General features: G+C 49.8%; 7 protein-coding genes across 7 annotated transcripts; 3 read left to right on the top strand and 4 right to left on the bottom strand.

The window, feature by feature from the left end:
* Positions 1-448: 448 nt before the first annotated feature.
* Positions 449-1,545, top strand: PSV08DRAFT_370174 (uncharacterized protein; the record flags this gene model as incomplete). The annotated part of the gene is made up of 4 exons (XM_014226700.1): positions 449-543; positions 660-888; positions 996-1,139; positions 1,204-1,545. 4 exons carry the CDS (start codon positions 449-451, stop codon positions 1,543-1,545), a joined length of 810 nt encoding a protein of 269 aa, XP_014082175.1.
* A 568-nt stretch (positions 1,546-2,113) lies between these two features.
* On the bottom strand, positions 2,114-2,460 carry PSV08DRAFT_350236 (uncharacterized protein; the record flags this gene model as incomplete). The annotated part of the gene is made up of 3 exons (XM_014226701.1): positions 2,114-2,152; positions 2,208-2,348; positions 2,407-2,460. The coding sequence occupies 3 exons, from the start codon at positions 2,458-2,460 to the stop codon at positions 2,114-2,116; spliced, it is 234 nt and encodes a 77-aa protein (XP_014082176.1).
* Positions 2,461-4,233: 1,773 nt separating this feature from the next.
* Positions 4,234-5,033, top strand: PSV08DRAFT_36869 (uncharacterized protein). Its single transcript, XM_014226703.2, has 4 exons — positions 4,234-4,462; positions 4,519-4,576; positions 4,679-4,771; positions 4,822-5,033. Exons 1-4 carry the CDS (start codon positions 4,422-4,424, stop codon positions 4,897-4,899), a joined length of 270 nt encoding a protein of 89 aa, XP_014082178.1. The 5' UTR covers positions 4,234-4,421; the 3' UTR covers positions 4,900-5,033.
* Positions 5,034-5,086: 53 nt separating this feature from the next.
* Positions 5,087-7,076, bottom strand: PSV08DRAFT_200043 (uncharacterized protein). The gene is made up of 2 exons (XM_014226704.2): positions 6,734-7,076; positions 5,087-6,672 (listed from the first exon to the last, which is right to left on the bottom strand). The coding sequence occupies exons 1-2, from the start codon at positions 7,035-7,037 to the stop codon at positions 5,246-5,248; spliced, it is 1,731 nt and encodes a 576-aa protein (XP_014082179.1). The 5' UTR covers positions 7,038-7,076; the 3' UTR covers positions 5,087-5,245.
* Positions 7,077-7,904: 828 nt separating this feature from the next.
* On the bottom strand, positions 7,905-9,397 carry PSV08DRAFT_176676 (acyltransferase-domain-containing protein; the record flags this gene model as incomplete). Its single annotated transcript, XM_014226705.2, has 4 exons — positions 7,905-8,316; positions 8,370-8,815; positions 8,871-9,114; positions 9,171-9,397. The coding sequence occupies 4 exons, from the start codon at positions 9,395-9,397 to the stop codon at positions 7,905-7,907; spliced, it is 1,329 nt and encodes a 442-aa protein (XP_014082180.2).
* Positions 9,398-9,831: 434 nt separating this feature from the next.
* Positions 9,832-11,537, top strand: PSV08DRAFT_200039 (ATP-NAD kinase-like domain-containing protein). The gene has a single exon (XM_014226706.2). It carries the CDS (start codon positions 10,095-10,097, stop codon positions 11,412-11,414), a length of 1,320 nt encoding a protein of 439 aa, XP_014082181.1. The 5' UTR covers positions 9,832-10,094; the 3' UTR covers positions 11,415-11,537.
* PSV08DRAFT_220770 (initiator tRNA phosphoribosyl transferase-domain-containing protein) lies at positions 11,509-13,685 on the bottom strand (the record flags this gene model as incomplete). The annotated part of the gene is made up of 2 exons (XM_014226707.2): positions 11,509-13,081; positions 13,137-13,685. The coding sequence occupies 2 exons, from the start codon at positions 13,683-13,685 to the stop codon at positions 11,528-11,530; spliced, it is 2,103 nt and encodes a 700-aa protein (XP_014082182.1). The 3' UTR covers positions 11,509-11,527.
* Positions 13,686-14,779: the final 1,094 nt, after the last annotated feature.

Here is a 14,779-nt window from a genome sequence, read left to right as displayed (position 1 = left end):
AACATTGTGATTAAACCCTCCCTGCTACATGATTCAATGATAAGCCCGCCGTCGAAGATAGCACGTTGAGAAGATTTGAACTATTAGGATGCATTACATGACAGCCATATGGTTGATCGTTTTCTATCTGGTGTGCAGAAGAAAAGTGTCGCGGTCATATGCCAATATATCAGAATTATGGTACCTACACGCGTGATCACGTGGGATACGCATTTTAGGTCATGTGTCGCTTCCGATACCAATATAGTCTTGCGACTATGCATTTGCTTGAAAACAAAGTACGCAGCCACCACGGCTACCCAAAATTTCGGAATTTGTGCCATTGTCCAAAACCTTCCTCGTCAAACCTGTCCATCCTCAGTTTCTTGGCCTCTTGTACGAACAACAACCCTTGTTTAGTTCTGAGCAAGGCCGACTGTACTCAAAAGTAAAATTTGACCGTTATCCAATGTCATCAATATTCGGGATTGATCAATTTCTGAAATGGCGTGCGAGCAAATACACGATTATGAAAGAAATTCAAGATACTGTGTGGTATGCACGGTAAGCATACCACGTCACGTCTGTATCATCCATTCTCACAATTTCTAGTAACTGTGCGCAGGAACTAGTGGTCATTAAGAGCGTCTGGGATCATCTGCGGGTTGAAAACGAACGAGATGTACTCAAAAGATTCCCGCAACGCACTTCGTACCTCCGATCCTGATTGATGAAATCAACGAGCCATCTATCCCTACAACTATAGTTCTGAAACACTCGCAAGAAGACCTTCTAGAAGCGTCTGTTGCGAAGAAACTAAATCGGCGAGAATTGAAATACATGTCGCGATGCGTCCTTGAGGCAATCAAGACTTTACATGATGATGGGTTCGTGCACGCAAGTACGAAGGTAACTTCTATAGGCCATGGCACGTATATAACTGACGAGAAACTTAGACGTTAAGCCAGAAAACGTGGTTGTCAATCTACGTAGAGGCGACATACGGTTTTCTGAAGTCCAACTGGGCGACTTGGGTGGATGTTACCCCACTGATTCAGAGTGGACTACATTTGGCACCATGGTGGGAACGCCAATGTGGACGAGCCTACAGATTATCTTATGAATACCATGAAATATTGCCGCTGACATATGCTCGTTCGGTATTATGGTAGGTCGCAATCCTACCACTATGATGGGTACAAATCAAAGCTGATGTCTCCGTAGCTCATCAGCCTCATTTACGGTGGGCACTTCAACTTTTTCAGACCCAAGGGAATGATACAGGATGACGAATGGTACTCACTTGGGGTTATCGATAATCAATTCAAATTCTTTGCTCCTTACCCGGCTAAAATTGCTAAGATTGCACAGATAGAAGCAGCTCTATCCATTCTTTACCTCGTACAGTCGATTCCACATGAGAAGACAACTACATCTATACGGGCTGCTGAGAAGGAAGTAACCAAAAGAGACAATGTCTTCATATCCAAGATGATGAAGCTTGACCGGAGAGACCGCCCAACAGCGAAGGAGCTGGTGGAAGACGATTGGTTGGAAAAAAGATGATTAATGACATTGGTTATCACAACGTTGGGTAAGCGTGATCGTCTGGCTATAGAAGAACAGTGGTGGCAGAAAACAGCGATTGAAAGGATTATTGAGATGGATGGCGAGATTTGACAACTGATGCCGCATGTGATAAATAGTGGCAAAGTAAGTCTTGGTATTGAATGGATACTGTAGAAGCAAAACTAACAATCTCAACTCTTTGCAATCATGACTATGCCAGAAATCAACATTAACTACTCTATTATACCTCTCAATTCTATTCCAAGAAAAATGTGACGTTTACTGGCGATCTCAATCTATAATACAAGGCAATGAGTCTTTTGCTACTAAAAATTGTAAGCTGATCTTGAAATCTCAAGAGAACATCCGCCACTATGCAATGTTGAATGCGCTGCCTGGTGTCACAGCTCACAACTAACATGGGAACACGTTTGATCCTTGCTTTGGATTGAAAACCATGAGTTAATTATTTACGGAAGAATGTAGATAATCTATATGTTGCGATATGAATAGCTAGGAGGAGGCTGGAAACAGTCCTTCCCACACTTCATGTCTCCACCAATGCTTAGCAACCGTTAGCGCAGTTCCGTCCACCTGGGCATGTCTACAGTGAGATTAGCAAATCACTCATCCAAAGACACAGGATGGACAAGACTTACGTTTTTGCAGGTGTACCACACATTTCCATCCGTGCAGCAGCCAGCATCCTCAGGGCAGTAGGTCCAGCTTGTTTCTGAAGTATGCTGCTTAGTAACCGCGGCCTTGTCGCTCCTGAACTTCTCGCCCTCATTCCTGCATTCCTATAATTCGGAAGAATTAGCCTCTAGAAATTGCATATCTTGGAAGAAGAACACTCACCCAGCCGGCGGCGGCAGAAGTGGCCCAGAGGAGTACGAGGGTGGCAATCTTCATGGTGACGGTGTTTGGTGGTTGGGAAATGAGGTTGATGTGATTGTCTGGTGGAGTTTGACGTGCTGGACGAGGAGTAAAGAAGTGAATGGGCCTTGGATGAAGCGCTTCTTATGGCATTTGAACAAAAGATTCACTAACCATAAAGAGTAGAATCTCTTCTGTTAGTAATACCGTAGGTTGGTTAGCGGTGACGATGAGTCGTTTTCGGCCCGACCATGGATTTGTGGATGAATTGGTTTACATGTGGCCGTGTTTCCCTAGGGTTTACAGGGCTGGTCCTCGCACTGGACCTCTGTTTTCAGAGTACGGCTTCAAAAGGCTAAAACGAATCGGCTAGGTCGGGCGTCACTATGTGCCCAGTGGTGCGGTCGATCAAAGCAAAGGAGATGTACATGAAGACAGGGGTGTTAATCTCTTTGAGGCCAGCTAAGGGTTTTACTTATTTTCTGGAAGATTTTCACTTTAGTCTCGGAAATTAGCCCAGAAAGAAGTGGCTGTGCCTATGCTCTCAGTTCTGAATGTTGTTTCATACTAGGAAATGAATATAATATGCAAGCAGTTTCTCCGCAACCAGCGACATAAGCTTTTCTCGACGGAATAATTCAAGGGAAAATCAACACAAGCTCCCTACTTTCCCTTCCTTAGTATGACTAGCTGCTGGGCATTTACTACTGGCGCTTTCATTTAAATTTCTCGGTACACTAACATGGTCAGTCTGGTTCACCGCTACTTAGTATGTCCAGACTTTGCTTGATGGCACGAGTGCTTCTTTTCTTTGAGATAAGGCGCGAAAGCATTACCCATTTCACTGTAGCCTAATAACAAACAAACCGGTCTTACCGCACATGAAGCGGCCCGTATCAAATTCTGGAATGTGCAGGCCGGCTTAATGCGTGGTGCGCGGTGCGCAGTCCAGCCAGTGCGCGGTTTGACTTGCCCGCTGATAGGGCATAGAACAACAATTCGGTCATGTTTATGCTGAACTCCGTTTAGCACTAGGTGAGTTAAAGCGTAGAGCCGGGGTCGGATATTAAATGCTCATTTTACCAGGAACAAGAAAAACGTGGGGAAAGAGGCTCTGGATGTGCGCCTATACAGCCGCCAGGGCCCCGAGAGCACCATGTATCGTGTGCAGCCGTCTTTCGATGTCACTGTTCTGTGGTTCGAAACATTTGAAACGGCGAGCTGTTGCCACCAAAACGAAGACACGGAAGATGGTGCGTAGTCCCAGTGTTCTAGTTCCAGTTCTCTAGTAAATTCTTGTGTTCTAGAAATACCAAAGGATGATACTAGATATTCCAAGTCCGATGACCCGAACCCGAACCACATCATCGCATGAAGTTCACCCATGGCGCCTAAACACAAAGACAGCCAGGAACCACTATAACCCTAGTATACTATGGTACAAAACTAGGAAAAGCACAACCGCGTGGGAAAGTTAGGCGACCGCAAATACCACCAGAATACCCAGTTCTTCACATCTCCATGCGGAGCTTACTACGGCCCGCTTCGTATCCCCCCAACTGTCGATTCTTGAACCACGAGGTCAAATCCCAAATCGATGTTTTACAATGATTTGTTTTTCAACTCAAGAGAAAAACACCGTCATTTTGACACATTGAACAGCTTAGGAAATCCATGGTTGAAACCAATCACAGGAAAAGAGGTGTTGATGCGCATTCTCATACGGCGGCTTTGCACGCGGCACGCACAGACCACCCAATAGCTGCAGATGGCGAGGCATGACGACTTGAAGCTTCGGGTCATTCATCCATCCAACCACAACATCGCCATCGCAATACCGACAAGTCCTCGAACCGTCCATCTCACTCTCGAAATCGCCGTATCAACGTTATTGCCTTTCTTCGGATACCCAATAGCAGCTAGAGTCGTGGTGCCCCGCAAGCGCCGTTAAGAAGCTATCCGCCTCCAAGTGATACCGAAGCTCCAAACTGCCCAACATGGTCAAGCCTGTTGTTTCCGCCATGAATGCTTGGACATGGTATGTGCGATTTAGGGCTGTTTGAAAGGAATATGAGGAAGCTAATGGGTTGGCAGCATTGTCGTGTCCCTGTTCGCGATTGTCATTCTGTCCACGCTGGGAGCACTGTTTAGAGTATGTCTACCCTGCAAATGCGCCATCACAGTATCAAAGATGCTGTCGCGCATCTCTCAGCATCAAGAGGAACCGAGGAAATAGCTAACATGCGCCTTATAGGGAAGTAGCAACACGGTAATGGGCGGAGAGGAAGACCCCAAGGACGGTGGCGCGGTTGCAGGCGCACTCTTTGGGGCCGTCTTCATATACATTGTATGTTCTTATTATCACGTAGAGCAGCGCGATTCGCTAACTGGGTATAGGGCTTCTTCGTTTTCTGCGGACTGCAGGCCCTCCTTCACATGCGCGAAAGCCGTCGTGGCGCGATAAGCCTGTCATGATTTCGGATATCACGGAGGACACGATCGTAGGATAATGCGGCCTTGAGAAAGATCAGAGGATCGATAGACGCGATGCAGGAAGGTCAGGTCGATAAGACAGCGACGCACCTGTTGAAGAGAGATGGAGGTATTTGTATCTTGTAACATGGCAAACGGCGTTTGAGGGATACAGGCGATTTCTGCGGTCTGCAACAAGACGTTTGATTTAGTACAATACATGCTATTTTCACGCGCATGTCTTGACCCTTTGCATCGCATCCCGTTGGTACCAAAACTGAACAATACAGTATCCAGCGCCAGCAATGCACATCTCATCTATCATCAGTCCATACCCTAATCACGTGGCTTACCACTCCCTCTCCCACGATGGCTCGAGCGTCTTGCTCATGTACGGCCCATCTAGCCAGTACCCAAGCTTCGCATAGTAACTGCGGACACCTACACCCGAGATGACGCTAATCTTCGTGCTTCCATGCTCCTCCCTCGCTATCCGCTCTGCCTCCTCCATCAAAAGCGTACCGTAGCCCTGATGCTGGAACCTCTTTGGATCTCTCGCGTGTATCGGCACCGCCGACCCATAGACATGCAACTCGCGCACCAGCGACGACGGCTGGCCCGTCAGCTCCGGACGAAAAGTGTGTTCTTTTGAGCACTGTCGCAGACGCAGCAGCGCAATCAAGATATCCTGCTTGGGATCTTCATACGCGAGAAACGTTTCCCACCCTCCGTTGGCCGTGTAGTCTCTCCGCACGAGTTCGACCTGGTCCGGACGAATCTTATGCTTGACCTCGTTGATGCCGACTTCCCTTGTCCGCACATCGCGACAAGAAGTACCGAAGTCCTTCATGCGGGCGAGTGCTAGTTCGCGTAGATTACCGTTTTCAACTCCGGAAGTGACGAGCGGCATGGGGATGTCACGCTGCACACGGTAGATGCGGGTCCACGGCGGCACAAGAGCAAGGATGCGTGCGACGATGTCGATGAGGGCGTTGGGGGTGTAGTTTTTGTAGCGGCCTGTTCGCCATAGCTCGTAGAGTCCTGTGCCGCGGATGACGAGGGTAGGGTAGATTTTGAGGCCGTCAGTGCGGAAGTCCGGGTTGGAAAAGTACTCGACGAACTGGTTGAGGTCGCGTTCCATGCCGACGTTGGGGAGGTCGGGCATCATGTGCGATACGACTTTGAAGCCTGCGTCTTTGGCGAGGCAAAAGGTTTTTGCGACGGCGGCGACGGTGTGGCCTCTGTTTGTGTCGCGGGCTACGTCTTCGTAGAGGGATTGCACGCCGATTTCTAGACGCGTGCATCCGTACCGTAGCATGGATGAGAGATGTTGGTCCAGACAGTAGTCTGGTCGTGTTTCGATTGTGATACCGACGCACTTGATGTTGCTCATTTCACCGGCTGCAACGGCTTCATCCACGTCCTTGGTTTGGTACCCAGATAGGGCATTGTGCAACTGTGATATGAACTCATCTCGGTAAGACTCTGGGAGAGACATGAATGTACCTCCCATGATGATGTACTCGACTTTGTCTACACTGTGGCCTAGTGATTTGATTTGATCGACACGACCACGAGCTTGCTCGTACGGATCATATCGCGCTCGGATGGCGCGCATAGATGTTGGCTCATAACCCGTGTATGATTGAGTCGAGTATTCAAAGTCTGAATCTGGGCCTCCTGGGCAGTATACACAAATGTTGCCAGTGTAGGAAATGTGTGGGCAGCGATGTGGCTTGCACATGACTGCCACTACTGCAATACCCGATGATGTACCTTTTTACTTGGTCAGCCCGTTTCTTTTCTCTTAAACTTGTGTCATTTCATCCAAACATACGGATTGGCTTTGCAATGAGTTTTGGCAATATATATTTCTTGTAGTGCTCTGGCACGGCCGCAATAATCGCTGTAAGCGGCGGCTGACTCTTCAAATAATGCTTCTTTGCAATCTGGCCGCGCAAGGAATTCAAGTTCAAATCTTTCTTTGGTTTTGTTCCATCCGCCTGGGATTCGTAGTCTTGGATGAGCGCCGACGCAATATCTGCGCATGCCCGCATGTAGCGCTCATTCTCAGGTGGCAACTTTACATTCTTCGGCAGCCTCCTCTTATTTTGTGTCTCTGTTACCGTCATCGTCGCCATTATGGGCAGATTTGTGTTGTCTGGGGTTTGCAGGACTGCGATGGCGAATCTTGAGGGTTGAGCCTCTCTATGTGGAGTCACGGGTGGGGGTGAATTTCGGTAACTGCTAGGCTGCATTTGGACTAGCGATTTTCGCTTCTTGCGAGTGATGTCGTGCAGAGCATTCTCTCGATTGCAAGATCAACATTGTTTAGAATACTATCCATACCCAAAAGCGATGTTCGGGGGCTAGGAAAGTGCGCTCAAACTACTGACAATACGTGACTTTCATATCAAGGTTTGCTACCAAAATGTGGCAAGCATCTAGCTGATATCCAAAGCAAGATAGACACGTCCAAGTCAACGCTTCTTCACAACGTCAGATCATCCATATTCTTCATTCAATCCTCCACCATGCAAAGCCAAATGGAGTTCGGTTCATCAACTCAGGATCTCGGGCCATTCGTAACAACATCGCAATTGGACCACTAGTAGTAGCGACAAGGTCAAGGCGGCGTCTAGCTATGAAGCTGATGTATCTTGAACGAGTGTCCTTTACGGTGTCCAAAAGCTAAATGATTGTGGGGATGAGTTCTTAAGAGACACTCCGTGAAGAATTTACTTAGTTGTTATCTAGTTTGTACCCTATTTCCAATTGCATTCCTTGTATTAATTTTTACACTACAAGCGTAACGAATCAGAGTAGAGAGTAACATCCGAAAAATGGACGAGGGGTATCAAAGCGATCTACCTACAAATGTACCACACCCCAGCGAACGTAGCAACAACAGCCGACGACCAAGCCTGAGCAACTCCAGGCTTTACAACAACCCGATTACTTCTTTAGCCCGACTTCAAGGTTTTTCCTTCTTTCTTTTCCTTGGCAGTCTACGCCTTAGACTTCACACCAGCCACCTTCATAACAATGTTGAAAATCTTGACAAATACGTTGACGATGAGCCCAAGAGCGGCTGTCGGAACAAAAATCTGCAACCACTCGTACCACTTGACCGGTCGAACATCCGTCTCGATCCAGCCTGCGCCCTTCAATGGCTCTCCACCGTCGACATTAGGTGTTTCACCGTCGTCCGCAGGGAAACGATTGTTTTCGACGAAGTACTGTAAGAGGTCATCCTTTTCGCGCCAACGCAGGAGCAGCCAGTCGGAGAATTCCTTTTCATCGTGGACTGGGATGTCAGCGGTGGCGTAGCGTCGCCAGTGCATGTTTACTGATTTTGGAGAGCGACCTTGGAAGTAGGTACCGCGGAGGGTGAAGATATCTTGGCCGTATTGGCCGACGCTGGTAAAGATTAGTTGTCATAGAGATTAGTAATAGAATGCGGACGAGCTTACGGGACGCCTTCATAGGCTACGGTGCAATCATATAGATATTCGACAGAACCCTTGAGCTCCTTCAAGCAAAATAACAACCCAGTGCTTCTTGGTAACATTGCATGCCTCAAGTCATCAATCTTGTTCTTTTCTGCCCATTTCCTACTTGATGCTCGACCGTTTACGCTGAGGTTTGTGCCTTCGGGAAAGATGAGTAGCCACATGGGGTCAAGTTCCTGAGAACCAGACAGCGGGCCGCTATGGCTGGTAGTCAGCTTTTTCAGCCGATGCTGAAAACGTTCCTTGTCCGTCGACCACTTGCGCGAGAGGAAGATGAAGCCATATAGCCTCATACCCCAGCCTATGACGGGTATATACTTCAACGACTCTTTGAGGATAATGTAGAGATGGCCATGCATCGAGGCCGTGTAGGCCACCCACCAGAGGTAGACCCAGTCGGTGTAAATCTGGAGATAGTCAGTGGTTGTTGGTGGAGAAGCGGGACGGGACGGGTAGACGGACTTGGTGGTTGGAAATAAGGACTAGTCGTTCAGGAAAGTCGGACTCCAATCTCCCATCCTTTGTTTTTTTCAGCTGTCCCCTCATGCTCTTATCTCCGCTGACTCGCATGGTAACGGGAGCCCAACAGTAGGTCATGGTGGTGATGACGATGCCAAAATGCTGCTTGGACATGGCCATCCATGCGTAAAAGAGGTTCTTGCTGTATAGATACAACGGGCAGCCGAAATACTGCGTGATGGCGATGCTGGAACATAGAGTCAGCATCCTGTGGGGGCCTATGCGCCATGTGTGTATACTGACGCCATGATGCTCCCAGCGAAGTAGGCTGCGAACAAAAACATGCGCAGGGCCTGTGCAAAGGCGCCATGCTTGATGTCGCCCGCTGGATGCTGGGCTGGTTCAGGGCCCGGTGAACGGGCTGGTGTTTTGGTACGCTGTGCTTTTAGCTTTGCGATGACAGGTGGCTCAACGGGCATCTGCCGCTGTCTGAGGCCTTCGATCGACATGGTGAGGTTGGGAGGAAGCATGTGCAGACAGCTGTCAGATAATTCTTTTGGCTCAGGGCAGGGCTGGTGCAGCGAATGTACATGGGTGTACCGAGTGGAAGCGGCCGGAGTGCTCAGATGGGCGCGTGAATCGTGGTCTGAGCATGTGACGGGGAGTCGTGGCGTAACGAGAAATGGTGGACATCCAAGGATCAAGGTAGCGGTTGCCTGGCAGAAGAAGGGGGAGAGAAGGACGACGAGGCAGGGTAAGCAGGCGACAGCTCGGAGCATATACCCATGCTCATGGTGTCGTGGACGCGCAGGGTAACAGGCTGATGCCGATCCACCTCAGTCCATCTGAGATGATGGCACCGGGCCAAAGATAGTACCCCGCCTGTGCAGGGATTGCCCGAGCGCTGCGGGACGCTAGGCTCTCCTTCACTCGCATCCCATCCCACGCCGCCGACACGTTGCTTGCACGTGAAGGTGGAGATTAGCTCTGCTATCTCCGCATCACGACTCTACTGTTGCCCATGTATCCATCTAGTATGTATCTTCTGCGTGGCACCTCTGTATCCACTGCTCGTCCCTCGCGGTCCAGCATCGCCATGACTGCTGCTCCCGCCCTTGCCCTCGTCATCGCCCAGTCATATGGCATCCACCCGCCGGCTTAGCCTCTGCGCACCGCATCGCACACAACTACAGTCGTGTTCTTTTCTTTGTACACAGCGCCCAGAAGATGCGCATGTCCCAGAGATACCTTCGGCCGTGGCGGCTCCTTGGTTCGCCCGCGCACGCGCGTAGCTTTTCTTCGACACCCCGCCGCCGCGAGATCAAGTACATTTCCGACCTGCCTCTGCGCACACAGCCGTCGTACATACAGTCGCCCAACAACACCCTCCTCAGCTTGCAATGGCCATCGCCGCCGCGAAATATCCTCGTCACCAAGAAGAAACGCACGCCCAACATTACCGAGTCCGTCATCGAATTCACGTCGCATATCCGCTCCACCTACCCCGCCATAAACGTCATCTTCGACCCAGAAACAGCAGAGGAGCTGCATGAAAAACTTTCCTTTTCCGTATACACATACAAGAAAAGTAACGGTGTGCCGCAGCAGCTTTCGGATAAAACCGATCTGGTCTGCACTCTAGGCGGAGACGGGACGCTGCTGAGAGCTAGCAGCCTCTTCAGCCATTCCCAAAATGTACCTCCCGTCCTAAGCTTCGCCATGGGCACAATCGGTTTCCTGGGCGAATTCAAATTCAAAGAATACAAGCGGGCATTTCGAGAAGTGTACATGAGCGGTGCACCAGACACGTACGCAACGCTATCTGATTCCTTGGGCAAAAGCCCACCACGCTTGCCTTCTTCGCCCGATGACCCTCTAGACAAGCCGTTGAGCTACGCCGATATACGCGGCAAGGCAATGGGGACCAACAGGACGGCGCGCATCCTCCTCCGAAACAGGCTTAAAGTCGGTGTTTTCGGGCCTGACGGCAAGAGGATCGGGAGCACAGATGATGAGGGCGATACCTACGCGTTGAACGAAGTCACGCTGCACCGCGGCGGAAGTCCACATCTCAAGGTTATCGATGTATACATCAATAATCGGTTTCTAACTGAAGCTGTCGCAGACGGTATGATTATCAGCTCGCCTACGGGCTCAACCGCGTACTCGCTTTCCTCTGGCGGAAGCATCGTACACCCTCTCGTCCCATCAATCTGTCTCACTCCCATCTGCCCCCGCTCCCTCTCTTTCAGACCCTTAGTCTTACCCGCCGAAACACCCATTACATTGCGTCTAGGGGCCAAGAATCGTGGCCGAGAAGTCGAAGTTAGTATCGACGGTAGTACTATCACCGAGAAACTGGGTACAGGCATGGAAGTCCGCATAAGCGGGGAGGAGGTCAAGCGCGATGCTAGAGGCTGGGAAGGCGGCGTACCCAGCATTGTCAGAGGCACAACAGGCAAGGAAGATATAGCCGAGGATCATTGGGTAGGCGGTCTGAATGCGTTGCTGAAATTCAATTATCCATTTGGGGATCAGGATTCTTGAAGTCAGTCCCCCAATCTAACAAGTTGGTGTCGAAGCAAGCTCAGAAAGCGAGATACATCACACATCCAACATAGCTAAAAGAGAAAAAAAAAACAAATGTACATAAAACTACCCTACTCCACCACTTGTGTATACCTCGTCACACTCGTATAATCCTTTTGCGGCCCCTTGACATCGTACTCGACCTCCCACCAGACCTCCCCCTCCCCCTCCCGCTTCGCCTCGCTCTCCAGCGTCACATCCCTCGCAAAAGCCCACGTTGCAGCATACAAATCCCTTCCACAAAGATGGGTCTCCCTATTCTTCGCTCTAACCACCTTCTCCCCCTCGCCCGCCTGCAGCTCCCCCATCTCAACAAACAACCCCCCAACTCCCTGCCCATCACTTCCTACCCCACCCTCCTGCCGCGCCTCGCGCATCTTGTCGTCGTCGAAGAAGCGTACGGCGATGAACTCGGTGTCTGCAGGCGTAGAACCAGGGCATAGCTGGTACACGTATTTCCTGCGCGCGGTGAAGCTTAGGCCGGTGGTTGTGCTGAATGTGCCTTCTTCGGCGTAGAGAAGGGTTGGTATGGGGATAGAAGGGGAATGCGGCATAGCGGTAAATGTCGCAGTGCCGGCTACGGTACCAGAAGGGTGGCTGGGGAGTTTGGAGGTGAGGTTACGGGTGAATTTCCAGGTTGAGGTGGTGGCGAGGGCGGTGAAGATGGATCTGGGACTGGCGAGTGGGGGTTCGGGAACTGGGTCCTGGGGCGTCGGGTTTGGGGGTTCAAAGGGTAATGGTCTGGTTTTGCGGATTGGAAGGTTCGCCGTTGGTTGTGTGGGGAGAGAGGCTTTTGGGTCTTGACTCGAGAGTAACATGGCGTTGACGCTTTGTAGTGTTGCTCGACTTGGGTTTAGAGCTGCGTTACTCGTGGTGATCCAGCTCATTCTCTGCTTGATGAATGATTTATCCATGCCCTTGGCTTCTTTCGCTTTCCCTGTATTGATTGCTCCGCTTTCGTCTGTGTAAAGACATAATATCGCCAGTGCAGCTCCAACGGAAAGATCTTTGCCTGTTGGACAACATACTAGTATTTTGTTTTGTGTTTTGGAAGTTTGAAGAGAAGAGAAGAACGGTATGAGATGAGGAAGCTGAGTGCGAAGGTCGCGTGACCCCAGCTTACCAGTCTGGCATTTCAGATTAAGGTAGCGTTTTACTCCCGCATCTTTGAGTGCTGAATTTGAAAACGGCTCGGGTGTGCAGCTGATTACAGTTTCAAAACCCGCCAGTTGTACGTCTTCGCTGGATGAGATGTATAGCTGTGATGTAGGCTTGATCAAACTCGCAATTGCACCACCACATTTTTGTTCTTTAATGAGCTTTGCAATGACCTCTGGAGCATCTTCTTCGTTCACCCTCATCAAAATATCCTTGTTTTCCCAGAAGAGTGACGGTGTAAGTCCGTGTGACCAGGCCTCGTGGTCGTCTGCAGCGCCCTGAATATATCCGCTTTCTGATGCCTCGGCGCCATGAACACGCCGTGACGCTGTGCAGAGGACTATGAGATGAAAGTCTGGAAAAGAGGGAGCTGAATCCGGAAGAGAAGATTTTTGCGTTATCCATATAGGTCGGAGTGGCTTTTTCAGCTTACTACGGAGAAGTGGGATATTGGGTTTGCAAATGTCCTTTGGTTCTATCAGCCACTACATCTCAGCATTTCAGCAGACTAGGGAAACATACCAAAAATTGTTGTACAAAGCCATCAATTCTCTTCTCCATCTGCGCATGCTCGCTCTCCCCCACAGCTTGCGGTGGTGTAAAAAGCCTCATCTCTGCCTCTACCTTCTCCCCACCAAACACCGCTCGATTCATCACGCAACACCACATTGGAATCGTCTTACTCAATGCATCCGGCATACTCTTTCCCCTCCTGGTGCTATCCACTACAACTGCACCTCCCCATTTCTCTACCACATCGAATAACTGCAAATTTAGCCTTCGCAGACTGAAACTCCACTCGCCCATATGGCCGTCTGTGCTTTTAAAGTAGACGGATCCGGACTTCAGATATGGCGGAATGTACCAACTACCACAGCGCTCGTTTGCTACCAGAGGAAGGCCATAGGCGAATGCAACAGATTCGACAAAAGCACTGTCGGATATTATTGAGGCGAGCCGGTTGTGTGTTGAGAGCGTTGAACGGCGCAACGATGAGAGGGTACTTGATAAGTTTGGCGTATTAGAGAGATGCGGGAATATAATATCCGCTTCAGTCAACGGCTTGGACATTGCTGGCCTGATTTTCTATCTTTCCGAATGCCGACGTCCAGTTGGCCCAATCGAGATCGAGATGAGTTAGTAGTAACACCCTTTACCCCGCATCGTGTTGAGTCTTGTACTAGGGAAAAGTGCGTTCTCAATCAGAGGGCCAGCATTTGATTGAACCACATTTACTAAGGCTTCTGACAAAATTCTTCACTCCCAGCGTAATGGTAAGAGTCGTGCGTGGGGTGCTTGAGCCAGCGAAGGAGACTTGGTCAAATGTGAGAGGCTAAGCCATTTGGGGCTAGTGCATAGGCTCCACATACGGCCGCGAAGTCTGGTCATGGTGGGTTTGCCAGATAGCATTCGTTCGCAGAATATTGAGAGAAGTAGTTTACTCCGTATCCTATTCGATGTTTGGGTTATTTTCAGCGAACTCCATTAGTCCTTCAAGTTGTTCAAGTTATTCCCTCGTCCCTTGAGCTGTAAAACCGCGACGTAGTTCGTCGGCATACTTGTTGAGAAAAGTACCATATGGAGAACCAACACTGGGCCAGAAGTAATTTTTCGTGAGTCTCACTTAATAATGTCGGGACTGGGCGCAAATTGATCAAAAGAGGAAGGCCAGGAAACAACGAAACTATAACCGTGGTGTCCTCATGGGATTGCGGTGGTGTGATTCGTCGCAAAAGCTTGGTAGCATCAATATAAGTTGGACATGGACACGAGCATACGGCTGACCTGCGATTGTGGTGTTATGCCGACTTGCTTCGGATGTCAAAGCCTACGCAGTAGACCGAGGGGAGAACAATGTGAATGATGTCGGCAGCGACAGAGTCTTCGCCCGATCCTGCTCCACGCATGGTCACCATCAATCCAGAGAGTCTCAAAAAGGTACGGAAGTCTACATAAGCTTAAGGATTCGGCCGAGTGCAAGGCTTGCGGGGCCAGAATGCGGAGCTTGACTGAACCAAGAACCTTTCGATATTGCCGCTAACACCAGATAGGACTAAACGTGGTGCAGGGCGGCAGGTATCTCCTATTACCCGACATCCGGGAGTTTCCAAACATCTCACCCACTCACATGTCGCCTCTGCAAGATTGCTGTCATCACCTTATAC

The sequence above is a fragment of the Bipolaris maydis genome (assembly GCF_028858645.1).
Source record: "Bipolaris maydis strain C4 unplaced genomic scaffold PSV08scaffold_5, whole genome shotgun sequence".
Classification (NCBI taxonomy): domain Eukaryota; kingdom Fungi; phylum Ascomycota; class Dothideomycetes; order Pleosporales; family Pleosporaceae; genus Bipolaris; species Bipolaris maydis.
The sequence above is the reverse complement of the archived record's forward strand: the minus strand, read 5'-3'. Positions and strand labels throughout refer to the sequence as shown.